This window comes from Salmo trutta, chromosome 29, assembly GCF_901001165.1.
Source record: "Salmo trutta chromosome 29, fSalTru1.1, whole genome shotgun sequence".
Taxonomy (NCBI): Eukaryota; Metazoa; Chordata; class Actinopteri; order Salmoniformes; family Salmonidae; genus Salmo; species Salmo trutta.
Window position 1 is genome coordinate 1277507 of NC_042985.1, and position 19950 is coordinate 1297456.

Here is a 19950-nt window from a genome sequence, read left to right on the forward strand (position 1 = left end):
ACACGTTTGTTGTTCCCCTGTATTTACTTTAAAACTGTTTTATTTGTTTGAAAAGAAGTCTCTCTTTCAAAATAAGAGTCTTAATCACATACTCCAACCTAGGAGAAAAACAGTCGATTTTTTCACACTGGATTGTGATGTCAGTTACATTTATTTTTTGTGTAAATCTTGTATCATTGTTCTTGCATATATTTTGAAAGCAAATATCTCAACCTCTGAAAACTTACCGAAACAACTGATAAAGGGCAATACATCAAATGAAGGGGTGGATAATGGATGCTAAAACAGGATGTATTCTGTGCATCATAACCAAACACATGCAACCGTTGAGATTTTGTACTATTTCACCATAACGACCTTTACAAAAACTAAATAATAGACCAGAAAATTTTGAAATCGACATTGCAGACAACAATATGACACAGAAAGCAACATACATAGAGATTCACTTCATGTGGAGCTGAACAAGCCAAGGCACTTGACTGCAACTCACAGAAATACAGGCCTCTACAGTCAACTGCTACCCTGAAGACCAAGCAGTTGGAACATTGGGTTCTATAGAGAGCAGCAGAGCGTCAGTACCCTGTAAACCACATGACATCAGTCATGACCGTGTGTCATGGTCTCAGTTAGCAGCAGCAGCAGCGTCGGTGGCAGCGGCAGTGGGTGTGGCAGCGCCTGCCTCAGCAGCGGTGGGTTTGCTGCTGGCGTCTTTGCTGCTGGCGTCTTTCTTGCTTCCTGCTGCGGCATTACGGTTCGTTCCATTCACGAAGCTGTCAGAGGGCTGGAGAATAAAAAATACTTTGTCTTGTAGAGTACAGGAAATTGTCACACACACAAACACACACAGTTTGCTGGCCTTCTTTTCTACTCTCTATTTTGGCGACCGACCTGCAGCTGGTAGTGTTTTCTGGACCCCAGTAGAGATGGGTTGTTGACCAGTGTGTAGAGTAACTGCCAGCGTGCCCGCACCCTCCTGCTGTTAACCGCCTTGTCCTGTCTCTTCTCCTGATTCACCAGCTGGATCCCTGAAAGCATGGAGAAGGAGGAGGAGGAGGAGCAGGCTGTCAGGGCAGAGAAAGAGACTGACACTAGATGGATGGATGGAATTATTTGGTGATATAAATTCCACATTGTGTAGGTTCAGTCAATGTCATGTCTGGGAAGTGTCTGCGAGGGACATAAAAGGCCACACCCTTTGTGCAAATCCGTGTATGAGTGTGTATGTCTATAACAACCTTCCTCCGCATCTCGCATCTTCTGCCCAGCACCTCCAGCCGAGGCAGCCTGCAGTGCCAGCCCACAGAAGGCCTTCATCACAGGGTGGGATTGGCTGACCTCTACCTTCAGGAAGTGGGTGTAGTAACAATAAGCTGTATGAAGGTCAGAGGTCAGGGAGTCAGACATATTGAGGGCTCATATTTATAAACCAATGTGTTAGGTTTAACCTGTTCACCTGTGTATTTCAGAGCAGGTAAAACATTGATGGAATTGCATCAGGGACATATTTCAGAAATGTTTTTCAATCACATGGGTTATTGTTAGATGATTGCTAATGAACGTGGTCACCATACATGAGAATATTTCACATTAATTTGTTATGGAATAGGTTAGGTAGTTTAGACAGCCCACAACAAGTCACTACCACTTCCACACTACATCCCCCAGGGGGCAGTAGCAACCTTGTTTAAGTGCTGAGCCTGGTTGATAAGCACACCAGGTGCTGCCAATTAGGGTGATGGTCAGTCAGTGTCCCAGCTGGCAAACCGTGAGGCTGCTGGTTTTGTTTGGTGGCCATGATGCCTTTTGTGGGTTTTTGGAGTCTTTAGTTTGGGCATGCCTTTGGTATTTTTCAATTTTTTACATATTTATGTTTCATCACCATCTGAACAAATAATCTGCTTGGACTGGCCAACCAAGAGGTCAAGAGAGACAGGGCTGGCTGGCACTGGACCAAGGTAAGGTTGCTGTCTCCCTAGGCATATGTCCAGCCAACAAGGTCCTCAAACCCTTATTTCTCACAGAAACGCACACATTCATTCAGGTTACAGACAATGTAACTAGGCCTAGGACCCCTAGACATTATCCGTTTTGTAACAAATCTACCAGTGGCAGGCCTTTCAAAACAGTTACTATATAATTCCCTGAACTGTATGTTGACATACCCGGGTCGTAAGTTTCAGCAGCGCGGTTGAGGAGGCTGATGTCCATGCGCCCCATGTGGATGATGTTATAGAGGGCAGTGATGACTATCCTCCAGATGGCTGCTATCAACCCCACCACAATGTTGATCAGGAAGAGCAGGTAGGTAAGCAGGAACAGACTGCCTCTGGAACAACACAGCCAATATACATCTAGTTAGTTCTACTTTGGATGGATCAATGGTGTTAAGAAAGTACAGGGGGTCCGGGGGCATGTCCCCCTTGAAAAAAAACCTAATTTGATTTTTTTGTCATTTTTCATGTTAACATGAAATATACCAAAAAGAAAAGAAACCCATCTTTCAACTCAAGAAGTGTGTAATCCAGCTTTTCCTCAAAATCGGTCCTCGGGACCCCAAGGGGTGCACGTTTTGGTTTTTGCCATAACACTACACAGCTGATTGAAATGATCAAAGCTTGATTATTTTAATCAGCTGTGTATTCCTAGGGCAAAAACCAAAATGTGCACCCCTTGGGGTCACGAAGTCTGAGTTTGGGAAACCCTGGTGTAATCTATGATGTCACTAGTTCTGAGAAAAAAGTTAAAAATAAACAAATACATAAAGTAAATCATTTATAGAGTTCTAGAATCTTAGTACCTGTTGTTCAAGTCTCTAGTCCCAGCATCCTTTTTGATGAAAGCAAACCTGGCTGTCACGTGTTGTAGAGTAATAGTCAGTATCAACGTCACCCACACAGGCCTGGTGAGATCAGATACCACAATGGGAAAATAATCCACACAATATGAAAATAATCCACACAATATGAAAATAATAGGCTCTTATCAACTGTTGAATATCTTAATCAATTCAAAGTTTATTGTGGTGATAAGCTAGCTGGTCAAAATATTTCTGTAAGATGGTGCTTGAAAATCAGATAAAGGCTTCATGGCAAGAGTATGATTCCATATAAGCAGGCAGAACCAAATTTTGTTAAATTTAAGATACACTCACCAGGCCTTGGCAGCGACCTGGAAAAGTATGAGGTTCTGGCCATACAAGATGGGGATGATGATGAGGAACACCAACCACATAAAACAGATGAAGAAGACCAGAGTCTGGAGGACCATTCCTGACAAAATAATATGAAATATTAAGAGAGGAATGTAGAATAACAATATAACTGCCCTCTTTCATAAAATTCATTTTAAAAGTAAGTTTTAAAAGAAATTGAGGTTGGTAGCACACAGAAATGACCAAGTATTTACTGAAAAACTATATGGTAAAATGGTAATTGGATAATAATTTAATTAGGAATTAAAACCACCATGTCAGGTCAGCCTACCTAAAGAGATGACAGCAGCCTGATATCCAGTGAAGCCCATCCAACACACTAGGCCTGTCTGAGACGGACGGATGCTCTTCTGGCAATTATACACGTTGTAAATATCTCCTCTGTACAAGCCCTGAAGGTTCCATCTGATGGTAGAAACATGAAGAAATATAATTACTTATGCATGTATTGTATTTTGCCATTGTTTCTTGAACGTACAAAAGAAAACAATGTTTGGTGCACTGATATAGTTACTGTGTTAGTGTGATACTGTGTTAGTGTGATACTGTGTTAGTGTGATACTGTATTAGTGTGATACTGTGTTAGTGTGATACTGTGTAACTGTGTTAGTGTGTTAGTGTGATACTGTGTTAGTGTGATACTGTGTTAGTGTGATACTGTGTTAGTGTGATACTGTGATACTGTGTTACTGTGTTAGTGTGTTACTGTGTTAGTGTGATACTGTGTTAGTGTGATACTGTGTTAGTGTGATACTGTGATAGTGTGATACTGTGTTAGTGTGTTACTGTGATAGTGTGATACTGTGTTACTGTGATACTGTGTTACTGTGATACTGTGTTACTGTGTTACTGTGATACTGTGTTAGTGTGTTAGTGTGTTAGTGTGATACTGTGTTAGTGTGACACTGTGTTAGTGTGATACTGTGTTAGTGTGTTAGTGTGATACTGTGTTAGTGTGATACTGTGTTAGTGTGTTAGTGTGATACTGTGTTAGTGTGATCCTGTGTTAGTGTGAAACTGTGTTAGTGTGAAACTGTGTTAGTGTGTTACTGTGTTACTGTGTTAGTGTGTTACTGTGTTAGTGTGTTACTGTGTTAGTGTGTTAGTGTGATACTGTGTTAGTGTGATACTGTGTTAGTGTGATACTGTGTTAGTGTGAAACTGTTAGTGTGTTACTGTGTTACTGTGTTAGTGGGCTACTGTGTTACTGTGTTACTGTGTTAGTGTGTTAGTGTGATACTGTGTTAGTGTGATAGTGTGATACTGTGTTACTGTGTTAGTGTGTTAGTGTGTTAGTGTGTTAGTGTGATACTGTGTTAGTGTGATAGTGTGATACTGTGTTAGTGTGTTAGTATGTTAGTGTGTTAGTGTGATACTGTGTTAGTGTGTTACTGTGTTAGTGTGTTACTGTGTTGGCTGATCAAAAGTTTTTACCTGTGAAGGATCATGGACCTCATGAGCATGATCAGGGTGAGCGAACAGGCCAGGGTCAATCCACACAGGTAACACACTACAAAACATAACGAACAGGTCAGGATCAACCCACACAGGTAACACACTACAAAACATAACGAACAGGCCAGGATCAACCCACACAGGTAACACACTACACAACATAACGAACAGGCCAGGATCAACCCACACAGGTAACACACTACACAACATAACGAACAGGCCAGGATCAACCCACACAGGTAACACACTACAAAACATAACGAACAGGCCAGGATCAACCCACACAGGTAACACACTACACAACATAACGAACAGGCCAGGATCAACCCACACAGGTAACACACTACAAAACATAACGAACAGGCCAGGATCAACCCACACAGGTAACACACTACAAAACATAACGAACAGGCCAGGATCAACCCACACAGGTAACACACTACAAAACATAACGAACAGGATCAACCCACACAGGTAACACACTACACAACATAACGAACAGGTCAGGATCAACCCACACAGGTAACTGTCTTATCACCCGATGCTACAGCTCATCTCAGTAAATACAGGACAGACACCCACCTTCCAGACACCAGGTATAGTGAATAACTATCTGGACCACCTCCATCCTGTCCTCTGATAGGACGATACCAAAGCTCTCCAGAAGGAAGGGGAACTTGTCATCTATACCAGCACGGACTATATGGAGGGTGGGGATCACCAGTATTACCAGCAGCAGTGCCACCTAGGGGATGGATGACCACATGGCTGTTAGAGTTATTTCTATATAAAAAAACTGCCATCTTGTCAAGTTATCTGAAAGCAGCCATGTTCACAACCAACCGTTGATGTGGATTGTTGTTATGGTCCTTTGATTATTGTTATGTTTTGCTGAAATGTGATGGATTCCTAATTAACTGCAGTATTTTTTACCTGATAAACTGCTATGCAGGACACAAATGCTGAGATCGCCAGCTTTAGTGGAAACCGGAATACTACAAAAAATCATGGTGAAACAATGGTATCATTAGGATATTTTGTTAAAAAATAAAAAGATTAGCAGACAAATTGTCAAAACCCTCCAGGCGTACCTTTCTGTGGTGTGTAGATATAGGACTTGACTGTGTCTTTTACTGTCTCCAACAGTTTGGGTTTATCTGATCTGATAGAGGTACTGAACAAAAACACAATGATGTCAATAACTGCAGGCTGCAGTAATCATTACTTAGTTTTTCTCATAGAATCAAACACAGTCTGGTCATTCAGTTTAGTATCTTGTTTCTCTCATAATAAAACAGTCTGGTCATTCAGTTTAGTATCTTGTTTCTCTCATAATAAAACAGTCTGGTCATTGAGTTTAGTATCTTGTTTCTCTCATAATAAAACAGTCTGGTCATTGAGTTTAGTATCTTGTTTCTCTCATAATAAAACAGTCTGGTCATTCAGTTTAGTATCTTGTTTCTCTCATAATTAAACAGTCTGGTCATTCAGTTTAGTATCTTGTTTCTCTCATAATATAACAGTCTGGTCATTCAGTTTAGTATCTTGTTTCTCTCATAATTAAACAGACTTGTCATTCAGTTTAGTATCTTGTTTCTCTCATAATAAAACAGTCTGGTCATTCAGTTTAGTATCTTGTTTCTCTCATAATTAAACAGACTGGTCATTCAGTTTTTGTATCCTGTTTTTCTTCATAAACCCCACCTGATGTTTGACTTTTTCTTCTTTAGAATTAATTTCACGTAGTCTGTGTAGTAGCTGCTGTCCAGGTCCTGAAGCCAAATGGTATCAGAATCAAACTGTTTCATTATTAACACATAAACATTATGGTTGCATGATGTGACAACACTGGCCACCTGCAACACTGGCCACCTGCAACACTGGACACCTGCAACACTGACCACCTGCAACACTGGCCACCTGCAACACTGTATAGAATCAATGATTTGGATGCAGAAAATTCACATTAAAAGAATGTGTGATGTCGTTAGAACTGTAAATGTGATTACAACACGGTCAGATTAAACACCTCACATGATCTCACTGTCACCGACAGTTTACAGCGTGACAATCCACAGATTACAGTGAAATAAACACTGCATTGTGTAAACCTTGAGAGAAATAACATTCCTGGGTCATAATCTGTGCTGGGATATTATACTAAATCAATTCCATCCAAGCTGTTTACGTAATCAGACCTTTGGTTACAAGTTACGTGGTTGATGTAGTTTCATAACTTTAAAATCTCTTGAAGGGCTACGTTTAGTTTTTTACATAGATATCCCATAAGCATCAAGGGGCAGTTCTCATCCAGATATTTGACGAGCAGGACAATAACCCCAGCGTTTTGACAACCTAAATACAGGCAGTTCTCATCCAGATATTTGACGAGCAGGACAGTAACCCCAGCGTTTTGACAACCTAAATGCAGGCAGTTCTCATCCAGATATTTGACGAGCAGGACAGTAACCCCAGCGTTTTGACAACCTAAATACAGGCAGTTCTCATCCAGATATTTGACGAGCAGGACAGTAACCCCAGCGTTTTGACAACCTAAATACAGGCAGTTCTCATCCAGATATTTGACGAGCAGGACAATAACCCCAGCGTTTTGACAACCTAAATACAGGCAGTTCTCATCCAGATATTTGACGAGCAGGACAGTAACCCCAGCGTTTTGACAACCTAAATACAGGCAGTTCTCATCCAGATATTGTCACGTCCTGACCAGTAGAGGGGGTAGTTGGGTCAGGACGTGGCAGAAGGGAGTGTGTGTTTGTTATTGTTTCATTGATTTTGGCCGTGTGACTTCCAATCAAGCACAGCTGTAGAGGGTTGTGGTTGATTGGGAGTCACACATAAGGTGCCTACTTTGCCTTGTGGGGTTGTGGGTGGTTGCTTTTTGCACTGCTTTTATAGCCTGCAGAACTGTCACTGGTGTCACCCTTTTGTGTTGTTCCTGTGGATGCTCTACTCCTTTTGTTTTGGTAATAAAAAGATGAGTATTCACATACCTGCTGCGCCTTGGTCTTCTCTCCATGACAACTGTTGTTACAGAACCACCCACCAAACCAGGACCAAGCAGCAGAAGAGGAGGAAGCCAAAGGAGAAAAAAAAGGAGGAATGGACATGGGAGGACGTCCTGGACGGCAAGGGAGCCTACACCTCGGAAGAGATCCTGGCCGGAAGGGATCGCCTCCCATTGGAACTGGTGGAGGCATTCAGGAGAGTGGAGGCAGCTGGACAGAGGAACCAACGGGAATGTTTTGCTGGTACACGACTAGCGTTCAAACCCGAGAGGCAGCCCCAAGATTTATTTTGGGGGGGGCACACGGGTAGTTTGGCCAGGCCAGGGAAGAGCCGTAAGCCAGCTACCCGTGACTACAGGGAGGTGCGTATGAGGTGGAGGGCGCCATGTTACGCTGTGGTACGCACCATCTCGCCTATACGGACGCACAGCCCAGTTCGCCCAGTACCAGCGCCCCGCAGGTGCCAGGGCAAGGGGAGCATCGAGCCGGAAGGAGTGATGCCAACCCTGCACTCAAGACCGCCAGTGCGCCCTTTCGGTCCGGTGTTTCCCGCTAGACGCACTAGCATGGAGGTGCGTGTCTCCAGGCTGGAGAGTCCAATACCAGCCCCACGCATCAGGAGTCTAGTGCGTCAGCCCAGCCTCGCCAGTCAACAGTCACCAGAGCTGCCCGCCAGTCAACAGTCACCAGAGCTGCCCGCCAGTCAACCATCACCAGAGCTGCCCGCCAGTCAACAGTCGTCAGAGCTGTCCGCCAGTCAACAGTCGTCAGAGCTGTCCGCCAGTCAACAGTCGTCCGAGCTGCCCGCCAGTCAACAGTCATCAGAGCTGCCCGCCAGTCAACAGTCGCCAGAGAGGTCAGACTGCGCTGAACTGCCGGAGTGGTCAGACTGCGCTGAACTGCCGGAGTGGTCAGACTGCGCTGAACTGCCGGAGTGGTCAGACTGCGCTGAACTGCCGGAGTGGCCAGACTGCCCTGAACTGCCGGAGTGGCCAGACTGCCCTGAACTGCCGGAGTGGCCAGACTGCCCTGAACTGCCGGAGTAGCCAGACTGCCCTGAACTGCCGGAGTAGCCAGACTGCCCTGTTCTGCCGGAGTGGCCAGACTGCCCTGTTCTGCCGGAGTGGCCAGACTGCCCTGATCTGCCAGGGTGCCCGGCCTGTCAGGATCGGCCAGAGTGGCCAGACTGCCCTGTTCTGCCAGAGTGGCCAGACTGCCCTGTTCTGCCAGAGTGGCCAGACTGCCCTGTTCTGCCAGAGTGGCCAGACTGCCCTGTTCTGCCAGAGTGGCCAGACTGCCCTGTTCTGCCAGAGTGGCCAGACTGCCCTGTTCTGCCAGAGTGGCCAGACTGCCCTGTTCTGCCAGAGTGGCCAGACTGCCCTCCGGTCCAGCCCGAGTGGCCCTCCTGCCCTCCGGTCCAGCCCGAGTGGCCCTCCTGCCCTCCGGTCCAGCCCGAGTGGCCCTCCTGCCCTCCGGTCCAGCCCGAGTGGCCCTCCTGCCCTCCGGTCCAGCCCGAGTGGCCCTCCTGCCCTCCGGTCCAGCCCGAGTGGCCCTCCTGCCCTCCGGCCCAGCCCGAGTGGCCCTCCTGCCCTCCGGCCCAGCCCGAGTGGCCCTCCTGCCCTCCGGCCCAGCCCGAGTGGCCCTCCTGCCCTCCGGCCCAGCCCGAGTGGCCCTCCTGCCCTCCGGCCCAGCCCGAGTGGCCCTCCTGCCCTCCGGCCCAGCCCGAGTGGCCCTCCTGCCCTCCGGCCCAGCCCGAGTGGCCCTCCTGCCTTCCGGCCCAGCCCGAGTGGCCCTCCTGCCTTCCGGCCCAGCCCGAGTGGCCCTCCTGCCTTCCGGCCCAGCCCGAGTGGCCCTCCTGCCTTCCGGCCCAGCCCGAGTGGCCCTCCTGCCTTCCGGCCCAGCCCGAGTGGCCCTCCTGCCTTCCGGCCCAGCCCGAGTGGCCCTCCTGCCTTCCGGCCCAGCCCGAGTGGCCCGCATGCCTTCCGGCCCAGCCCGAGTGGCCCGCATGCCTTCCGACCCAGCCAGAGTGGCCCGCATGCCTTCCGACCCAGCCAGAGTGGCCCGCATGCCTTCCGACCCAGCCAGAGTGGTCCGTCTGCCAGGGTCAGCCCGAGTGGCCCGTCTGCCCGGCGCAGCTATCGGTGCCAACAAAGTGGGCGACGCCGAAGGTGGAGTGAGGTCCACGTCCTGCACCTGAACCACCTCCAGGATAGGTGGGTTGGGGAGGGAGGGTGTAGCACAGTGCCGTCGGTGACGGCAGCCACCCTCCCTTCCCTCCCTTATTGTTTAGGTGTTCAATTTTGTTGGGGATTTTCTTGTTTTCCTTTTTTTTAGGTGCATCCCGGCGTCTGCACCTTGAGGGGGGGGTACTGTCACGTCCTGACCAGTAGAGGGGGTAGTTGGGTCAGGACGTGGCAGAAGGGAGTGTGTGTTTGTTATTGTTTCATTGATTTTGGCCGTGTGACTTCCAATCAAGCACAGCTGTAGAGGGTTGTGGTTGATTGGGAGTCACACATAAGGTGCCTACTTTGCCTTGTGGGGTTGTGGGTGGTTGCTTTTTGCACTGCTTTTATAGCCTGCAGAACTGTCACTGGTGTCACCCTTTTGTGTTGTTCCTGTGGATGCTCTACTCCTTTTGTTTTGGTAATAAAAAGATGAGTATTCACATACCTGCTGCGCCTTGGTCTTCTCTCCATGACAACTGTTGTTACAGATATTTAACGAGCAGGACAGTAACCCCAGCGTTTTGACAACCTAAATACAGGCAGTTCTCATCCAGATATCTGACGAGCAGGAGAGTAACCCCAGCGTTTTTACAACCTAAATACAGGCAGTTCTCATCCAGATATTTGACGAGGAGGACAGTAACCCCAGCGTTTTGACAACCTAAATGCAGGCAGGGATCATGAAACTTTGATATTGTTCTTATCAAAACCTTAAAGAGAGACTACAACGGATGGTAGGTTCATGACTATACACTCATTGGTAAAAGAGCAGTCTTCCCTCACCTCAGAACCATTAGCCTTAGCACCTTTGAGAAACAGTATTGGGTACTTGATACAGAGGAATCCCAGACAGCCTATCTGTGGGAGACTGGCCAGCAGGGAATAGTACTTATACAGCTGTGAAGACAAGAGAATGGAAAACATATCAATACAAAACGTACAGATTTTTTAACAGTTTGTTATGGTAGATACAACATTTTAAGATAATGTATTATAGAACATTTCAAGCTTGAGATATGAATTCTGTTAAATATGACGCAACAAAAAAAAGATGTGCCCCCTTTTTTTCCCCCACTTTAAATATCAGATGATATTACCTCTGGTGTTTTGGGACAGTCAATCTTCTGCCAGACGAGGACAGCAAAGTGGGTCCAGGAGAATAGACTGCCCAGCACATAGCCCAATTTACTGTGGAGCGTGCCACAGGCCAGGAGTGGGTAGTACAGGGCAGGCCAGTAGAAGATGGCGATGAGCTTCATGTACTCTGGAAGGAGTAGGAACACACACAGTCTGTATTTAGTATCACACCAGTTCATCCTTCAATGTGTTTATACTGTTCCAGAAGGTACAGTGAGGGAAAAAAGTATTTGATCCCCTGCTGATTTTGTACATTTGCCCACTGACAAAGAAATTATCAGTCTACAATTTTAATGGTAGGTTTATTTGAACAGTGAGAGACAGAATAACAACAAAAAAATCCAGAAAAAAAGCATGTCAAAAATGTTATAAATTGATTTGCATTTTAATGGGGGAAATAAGTATTTGACCCCCTCTCAAGCAGAAAGATTTCTGGCTCCCAGGTGTCTTTTATACAGGTAACGAGCTGAGATTAGGAGCACACTCTTAAAGGGAGTGGATAAAAACAGACGGATAAAAATCGTACCCGATTTGATGTGGTTACTACTCCTGCCCAGAAACTAGAATGCGCATATAATTAGTAGATTTGGATAGAAAACTCTCTAAAGTTTCTAAAACTGTTTGAATGGTGTCTGTGAGTATAACAGAATTCATATGGCAGGCCAAAACCTGAGAAGATTCCATACAGGAAGTGCCCTGTCTGACAATTTGTTTTCCTTCTGTTGCATCTCTATCAAAAATACAGCATCTGTGCTGTAACGTGACAATTTCTAAGGCTTCCATTGGCTCTCATAAGGCGCCAGAAAGTGGAATGAGGTGTCTGCTGTCTCTGGGCAAGGAACAGCAGGAGATTTTGTTACTGGTCAGTCTGGGAACAGTGACACTGGAGATGCGCATTCATGAGAATTCTAAATTTTTTCTTTCAGCCTTTGAATGAATACAACGTCGCCCGGTTGGAATATTATCGCTATTTTACGAGAAAAATAGCATAAAAATTTATTTTAAACAGCGTTTGACATGCTTCGAAGTACGGTAATGGAAAATGTTTAATTTTTTTGTCACGAAATGCGCTCGCGCGTCACCCTTCGGATAGTGACCTGAACGCACGAACAAAACGGAGCTATTTCAATATAACTATGGATTATTTGGAACCAAAACAGCATTTGTTGTTGAAGTAGAAGTCCTGGGAGTGCATTCTGACGAAGAACAGCAAAGGTAATCCAATTTTTCTAATATAAATTCTGAGTTTAGGTTGTCCCAAACTTGGTGGGTGTCAAATTAGCTAGCCTGTGATGGCCGAGCTATCTACTTAGAATATTGCAAAATGTGCTTTCGCCGAAAAGCTATTTTAAAATCTGACACCGCGATTGCATAAAGGAGTTCTGTATCTATAATTCTTAAAATAATTGTTATGTATTTTGTGAACATTTATCGTGAGTAATGTAGTAAATTCACCGGAAGTTTGCGGTGGGTATGCTAGTTCTGAACATCACTTGCTAATGTAAAAAGCTGTTTTTTGATATAAATATGAACTTGATTGAACAAAACATGCATGTATTGTATAACATAATGTCCTAGGAGTGTCATCTGATGAAGATCATCAAAGGTTAGTGCTGCATTTAGCTGTGGTTTTGGTTTTTGTGACATATATGCTTGCTTTGAAAATGGTGTGATTATTTTTGGCAGGGTACTCTCCTGACATAATCTAATGTTTTGCTTTCGCTGTAAAAGCCTTTTTGAAATCGGACAATGTGGTTAGATTAACGAGAGTCTTGTCTTTAACATGGTGTAAAATAGTCATATGTTTGAGAAATTGAAGTTATAGCATTTTTAAGGTATTTGAATTTCAAGCCACGCTCTACCATTGGATATTGGTGAGGCGTTCCGTCCCTAAAAGGTTAAGGTCCTGGAGTGCCCTAGCCAGTCTCCAGACCTTAATCCCATAGAAAATCTGTGGAGGGAGCTGAAGGTTCGAGTTGCCAAACGTCAGCCTCGAAACCTTAATGACTTGGAGAAGATCTGCAATGAGGAGTGGGACAAAATCCCTCCTGAGATGTGTGCAAACCTGGTGGCCAACTACAAGAAACGTCTGACCTCTGTGATTGCCAACAAGGGTTTTGCCACCAAGTACTAAGTCATGTTTTGCAGAGGGGTCAAATACTTATTTCCCTCATTAAAATGCAAATCAATTTATAACATTTTTGACATGCGTTTTTCTGGATTTTTTTGTTGTTATTCTGTCTCTCACTGTTCAAATAAACCTACCATTAAAATTATAGACCGATCATTTCTTTGTCAGTGAGCAAATGTACAAAATCAGCAGGGGATCAAATACTTTTTTCCCTCACTGTATTACATGAGTTAAATCGCAGAGTGAAGGAAAAGCAGCCAACAAGTGCTCAGCATATATGGGAATTCCTTCAAGACTGTTGAAAAAGCATTCCTCATGAAGCTGGTTGAGAGAATGACAAGAGTGTGCAAAGCTGTCATCAAGGCAAAGTGTGGCTACTTTGAAGAATCAATATAAAATATATTTTGATTTAACACTTTTTTTGGTTACTACATGATTCCATATGTGTTATTTCATAGTGTTGATGTCTTCACTATTATTCTACAATGTAGAAAATAGTAAAAAATAAAGAAAAAACCTTGAATGAGTAGGTGTGTCCAAACTTTTGACTGTCACTGCATGTATAGGAGTAAGGTAACTAGGCAACAGGATAAAATATATTTTTTTAAGTATCAACAGCTTGTATGTGAGTGTGTGTGCACGTGTGTAGAGTCAGTACCAATGTATGTGCATGTTGTGTGTGAGTGAGCAGATGATGGAGTGAGTGTTTGTGTGTGTGTTGGAGTGAAAGTGTGTGAGAGTGTGTAGGGCAACAGTGTGCATAGAGAAATAAAAGGCCAATAAAGAGGGTCACTGTTTAAACCTCTGAAATGTAATGGCAAAATGTAGATTTCCGCCAAAATAGACATACCCAAAAGTAACATCTATTCATCTGTAATTACTTGATTCTGACATGCAAGAACTTGGGTATATTTGGAAAGAAGACATCTGAAAAAATGATCAGAAGATAGGAGTTATAGTTCAGAATACACAAGATCAAACACACACACAATAACCGTTTTTGTTTTTAGTTTTTTTAGAAAGTCATCGTTCATTGACAAGCTAGAAGTGAATGATTGATGACCTGGAAACACATGGCTCCCACAACATGTGAACAACATCAGGGGGAAAATGGGATTGATAGACCTAACAACTAGAAATGGGATTGATAGACCTAACAACTAGAAATGGGATTGATAGACCTAACAACTAGAAATGGGATTGATAGACCTAACAACTAGAAATGGGATTGATAGACCTAACAACTAGAAATGGGATTGATAGACCTAACAACTAGAAATGGGATTGATAGACCAAACAACTAGAAATGGGATTGATAGACCTAACAACTAGAAATGGGATTGATAGATCTAACAACAAGAACTGGGATTGATAGATCTAACAACAAGAAATGGGATTGATAGATCTAACAACAAGAAATGGGATTGATAGATCTAACAACAAGAAATGGGATTGATAGATCTAACAACTAGAAATGGGATTGATAGATCTAACAACAAGAAATGGGATTGATAGATCTAACAACAAGAAATGGGATTGATAGATCTAACAACAAGAAATGGGATTGATAGATCTAACAACAAGAAATGGGATTGATAGATCTAACAACTAGAAATGGGATTGATAGATCTAACAACTAGAAATGGGATTGATAGACCTAACAACTAGAAATGGGATTGATAGACCTAACAACTAGAAATGGGATTGATAGACCTAACAACTAGAAATGGGATTGATAGATCTAACAACAAGAAATGGGATTGATAGATCTAACAACAAGAAATGGGATTGATAGACCTAACAACTAGAAATGGTATTGATAGACCTAACAACTAGAAATGGGATTGATAGACCTAACAACTAGAAATGGGATTGATAGACCTAACAACTAGAAATGGGATTGATAGACCTAACAACTTGAAATGGGATTGATAGACCTAACAACTAGAAATGGGATTGATAGACCTAACAACTAGAAATGGGATTGATAGGCCTAACAACTAGAAATGGGATTGATAGACCTAACAACTAGAAATGGGATTGATAGACCTAACAACTAGAAATGGGATTGATAGACCTAACAACAAGAAATGTGCAGATGTTTTTAGTAAGTGGTGTCAGGTGTGGTCACAGGACGTTTCCAAGTGTCCCTAAACCTCTCCGAAGTGACATATGTCTGTAAATTAGATCATTCCAGTGCTATTACATATTTACAATCCCTAAATGCTATTTGTTCAGAATGAAAACACAGTTTCTTCCATATCAACCTCACTCCAACATTGTGGTGGTGTTATGGGGTATCCAGGGTGTATTTAAGTGTCCTTTCAACCTCTCCAAAGTGTCAGAATGGGGTAATTACACAGTTTTTGCACGTTGGATGTTTAAAGGTTCTAGGCATTGCTTTGTCCCACTCAGGTCAACTGCATATCTCTGGAAAGCTTATCTCATTGGCTACAATACTATCAAGGTGCCATAGTAGCCAATCCCCTGTGTAATGGATCCCTACAGCGCGTAAGTAGGCAACATCATATATCTAGTCACTCGGTGGACATTGGATGTTGCCATTAAGTCATACATCATCAGATAACATGGCAATAGGCTGGGGATCGATAACGGTAGGTCACAGGCAGACAAATAAGACATCCTCATGATCTGTGGAGTCCCGGCTTTCGGTGTCTATCGACGTATTCCGTGATTATGTCGTTTATGCTTCACAACGCTAATCGACATGTAGGTAGCAGCCATCTTGAAATGAGGTCATCGGCTCGGCCTGCGCTTATAAATTCGTATGCCCATATATGGTAGTAAGTCACACCGAAGATTTGAAGGCACCGATCAATAGCCAAGATACTCAGCTGACTGCAGACACCCTGCCTTTGCAGATAGGGGCTACCTTTCTCATACCAGACTGAATTGAATAAAACATTTTAAAAAAGGGTCACCAAATATGGGGACTTTACATTCAAGAGGTTTTAATGGGACAGGGACACAGCTGCTCACCTTTGATTTCCTGAGGGGTGTCTTTGGAGAAGGGCAGGGGATCTGGAGCCAGGACCAATACAGACAGCTTGCTGAAGACCAGCCCAAACACAGTTACTGCTAGGGCTTTGTGCTGCGTCTGGTCCAGGAAGTTCACTGGACTGGTGGGGGCACACAGCGGGAAGAGACCAGAGATAAGACCAACCAAACACCCGCAAATCAATGGTAACATGTTTCATTGTTATAAATTGTCTCATAGTATGTTATTGCGATGAGGCAGCCTGAGTTGTTCTTGTAACAGTGGTGTTTTGTGAGGTTTCCCGCTGGGCACAGACGTCAGTTCAACGTCTAGTTCTGATTTACATTTAGTTGAGTTGTCAACTAACATGAATTCAACATGAAATCACCAAAGAATTTCACCATGTCATTGGATTTTAGGTTAAAGTTTGGGTGAAAAAAATAGGAAATTCCCCCACGTTCCCTTTTTTCAAATCCAATTAGTTTTCCACGTTGATTCAATGTCATCACATTTCATTTTGGTGTTGAAATTACATGGAAACAACGCTGATTCAACCAGTATTTGCCCAGTCGGTTGTCACATGTTGACAAGAGTTCCTGGTTGCTTCATGTTGATATGTTTGGTAAACGAACCTGCACTTTACCTTGAGATACCAGTTGATCCACTGGCAAAACTCTCACATAGAGTCTTTCTCCTCTTCAGGACTGCTAGAATCAGAACCACAACGAGCTAGGAGACAAGATATTCCATCAGTGATACAATAGGAACTCTAATTCCTCTCCTAAACTACAGTACAACTAAAATAATCATCTAATGTACCTTGTAGTCAAGCCAGAGGGCATGAAATAATATGGCAGGGATACTCCTAGGAAAGGACCTTCTGAATGCTACCTCAACATTGTCTCATTATTTTTGATGAGCCCTGGTAAGTGGAGACGCTGACCCACCCTTCCAGCCTGGTCTCATAGACTAGACGTAAGATAGGAAACGTTAAAAAACCTGGCACACTCAAATGAGTATGATATGTTACGTTTGGTATGGTTACGTAGGACAGAAGGTTGCTTACAGCAAGAAGAAAAGGAGGGTGTTTGGATGTATAACATGGGCATATAACGTGGGCGTACACATCACAGACAAACTGAAATGGTCCACCAATACAGACAGTGTGGTGAAGAAGGCGCAACAGCGCCTCTTCAACCTCAGGAGGCTGAAGAAATTTGGCCTGTCACCTAAAACCCTGACAAACTTTTACAGATGCACAATCGAGAGCATCCTGTTGGGCTGTATCACAGCCTGGTACGGCAACTGCACCGCCCTCAACCGCAAGGCTCTCCAGAGGGTGGTGCGGTCTGCACAACGCATCACCGGGGACAAACTACCTGCACTTCATGACATCTACGGCACACCGATGTTACAGGAAGGCCAAAAAGATCAACAAGGACAACAACCACCCGAGCCACGGCCTGTTCACCCCGCTATCATCCAGAAGGCGAGGTCAGTACAGGTGCATCAAGGCTGGGACCAAGAGATTGAAAAACAGCTTCTATCTCAAGGCCATCAGACTGTTAAATAGCCATCACTAACTCAGAGAGGCTGCTGCCTACATTGAGACCCAATCACTGGACACTTTAATAAATGGATCACTAGCCACTTTAAATAATGCTTACATATCTTACATTACTCACATCACATGTACAGTATATAATGTATTTAATACCAGCTATTGCACCTTGCCTATGCCGCACGGCCATCGCTCATCCATATACTTATATGTACATATTCTCATTCACCCCTTTAGATTGTGTGTATTAGGTAGTTGTTGGAGAATTGTTAGATTACTTGTTAGACATTACTGCACTGTTGGAACTAGAAGCACAAGCATTTCGCTACACTCACATTAACATCTGTTAACCATGTGTATGTGACCAATAACATCTGCTAACCATGTGTATGGTTAACATTTGATTTGATTTGATTTGATTTTAATTTGATTTGAACACAAATGTCTAGCATCCAAAATATTGCGTGTTTGAATTTCATCACAGACAACTTTAGCATTTTATCTAATTAGCAACATTGGAACTACTTACTACTTTTTAGCTACTTTGCAACTATATAGCATGTTAGCTAACCCTTCCCTTCCCCCAATTAGCCACCTAGCTAGCGTTAGCCAAAACAAATTGGAATTTGTAAGATATCGTACGAATTGTAATTCGGAACATATCATACAAAATGGATGATGGACAGCCACAAATGAATAGATACCATACCAAACTTAACATTTCATACCAATTTGAGTGTCACGGATTTACATTTACTATGTTACGTGTACCCCTGAGTCCAGGTTGACCCTCATAGTGCTCTGAGTCTCCTCTATTTTGACAGAATCCCAAAGTGAATAGTCCTACAGTATGTCAGTCCAATTATAATTCATGCCATTGGTCTCCTCAGAAAAGTGGAGCAAGCACTCTACCACAAATTGGACAAGGCCTAACGATGGCATGTATCACTGATGATGTTGAGGGAGATGGCTTTCTGAGGTCATAGAGAGTAGCACCAATGTACTGACTGAACATCCCCTTTAGGACATGGCCTACAGTCATCTGTACTGACTGAACATCCCCTTTAGAACATGGCCTACAGTCATCTGTACTGACTGAACATCCCCTTTAGGACATGGCCTACAGTCATCTGTACTGACTGAACATCCCCTTTAGGACATGGCCTACAGTCATCTGTACTGACTGAACATCCCCTTTAGGACATGGCCTACAGTCATCTGTACTGACTGAACATCCCCTTTAGAACATGGCCTATATAAACATTCACTGTCTTCATTAATTCCAAACATTCATATTTGATATTAATTTGACCTGTGACCCCTATTGTTGTTGGTAAATGTGTACTGGATGTGTACCTCTGTAATTACATGGCTCCTTAGTAAAAGAGACCTTGGTCTCAACATGACTTCCTGTTCAAGGTTCAATAAAATGTTTTCACCCGGTGTAAATATTGAAAATAGTCAGTAGGCCCAATACTTACAGATACTGAAGCGATACATATGTGAAACAGCTGGTCATCCGCTGTGGGGTCACATGGGAGAATAACTCTGAAACAGTCATGTAACACAAGCTGAGCAATGAGCGTCAGAAACCATTTGCACAGAGCAAAAACAAACTCCCTAGAAATCCTGTTCATCTTGACTGTGCTCTCAGTAGCGAATCTGACAAGAGTTTCACCTAAGAACTGAATATATGCCATTTGTAATAGATAATTCAATCATAGATGGGAAAAACTGGAAGAATTGAAAACCAGCTATACTTTGGCCCATGCAGGTCAGTGATTGAGAAACCCGGAGCTTAGACTAAATTAAATCAAAATAACATTATGACACAGTCCCCCATAATTCATTGCACTGATCCTGTGTGGCTCAGTTGGTAGAGAAAGATAATGCAACATCAGGATTGAAAGATGTGATTCCCGCTGTGCTGTGACCACCTATACAAAATGTATGTATTACTGTAAGTCACTTTGGATAAAAAAAAGCGTTTGGTTAGCAAGTATACTATTTACTGACCCCCATACTTACTCTTTTGGAGGTCTGGTGGGTTCCATATTGTTTGAGTACCAGTCTGAGTAGTCATAGTAGTTATAAGGTTCCTCTTCTACCACCTTGGTCTGGTTCATCTTGACCTCGTCTCAGTTGCTATAGTCCACGTTGACGGGTGAAAACCAGAGGAAATCCACCTAGCCCCTATCGA

The 19950-nt window shown here is 43.7% G+C and overlaps 1 protein-coding gene across 1 annotated transcript; it reads right to left on the minus strand.

Moving 5' to 3' along the window:
- Positions 1-96: 96 nt before the first annotated feature.
- Positions 97-19950, minus strand: LOC115166735 (receptor for retinol uptake stra6-like). Its single transcript, XM_029720478.1, has 18 exons — positions 19779-19950; positions 19232-19298; positions 16833-16918; positions 16192-16331; positions 11021-11187; positions 10707-10820; positions 6374-6441; positions 5761-5843; positions 5603-5664; positions 5252-5414; positions 4649-4724; positions 3486-3619; positions 3155-3272; positions 2801-2902; positions 2166-2329; positions 1239-1373; positions 892-1028; positions 97-784 (listed from the first exon to the last, which is right to left on the minus strand). The coding sequence occupies exons 1-18, from the start codon at positions 19874-19876 to the stop codon at positions 626-628; spliced, it is 2073 nt and encodes a 690-aa protein (XP_029576338.1). The 5' UTR covers positions 19877-19950; the 3' UTR covers positions 97-625.

Excerpts from the sequence above, each read along its gene's own strand:
- LOC115166735 (XM_029720478.1), bottom strand. The coding sequence starts at position 19,876 with ATGAACCAGACCAAGGTGGTAGAAGAGGAACCTTATAACTACTATGAC. Across the intron at positions 16,332-16,832 it reads GGATCAACTGGTATCTCAAG|TCCAGTGAACTTCCTGGACC; the intron begins GTAAAGTGCAGG and ends TGCCCCCACCAG. Across the intron at positions 3,273-3,485 it reads GGCTGCTGTCATCTCTTTAG|GAATGGTCCTCCAGACTCTG; the intron begins GTAGGCTGACCT and ends TTATTTTGTCAG.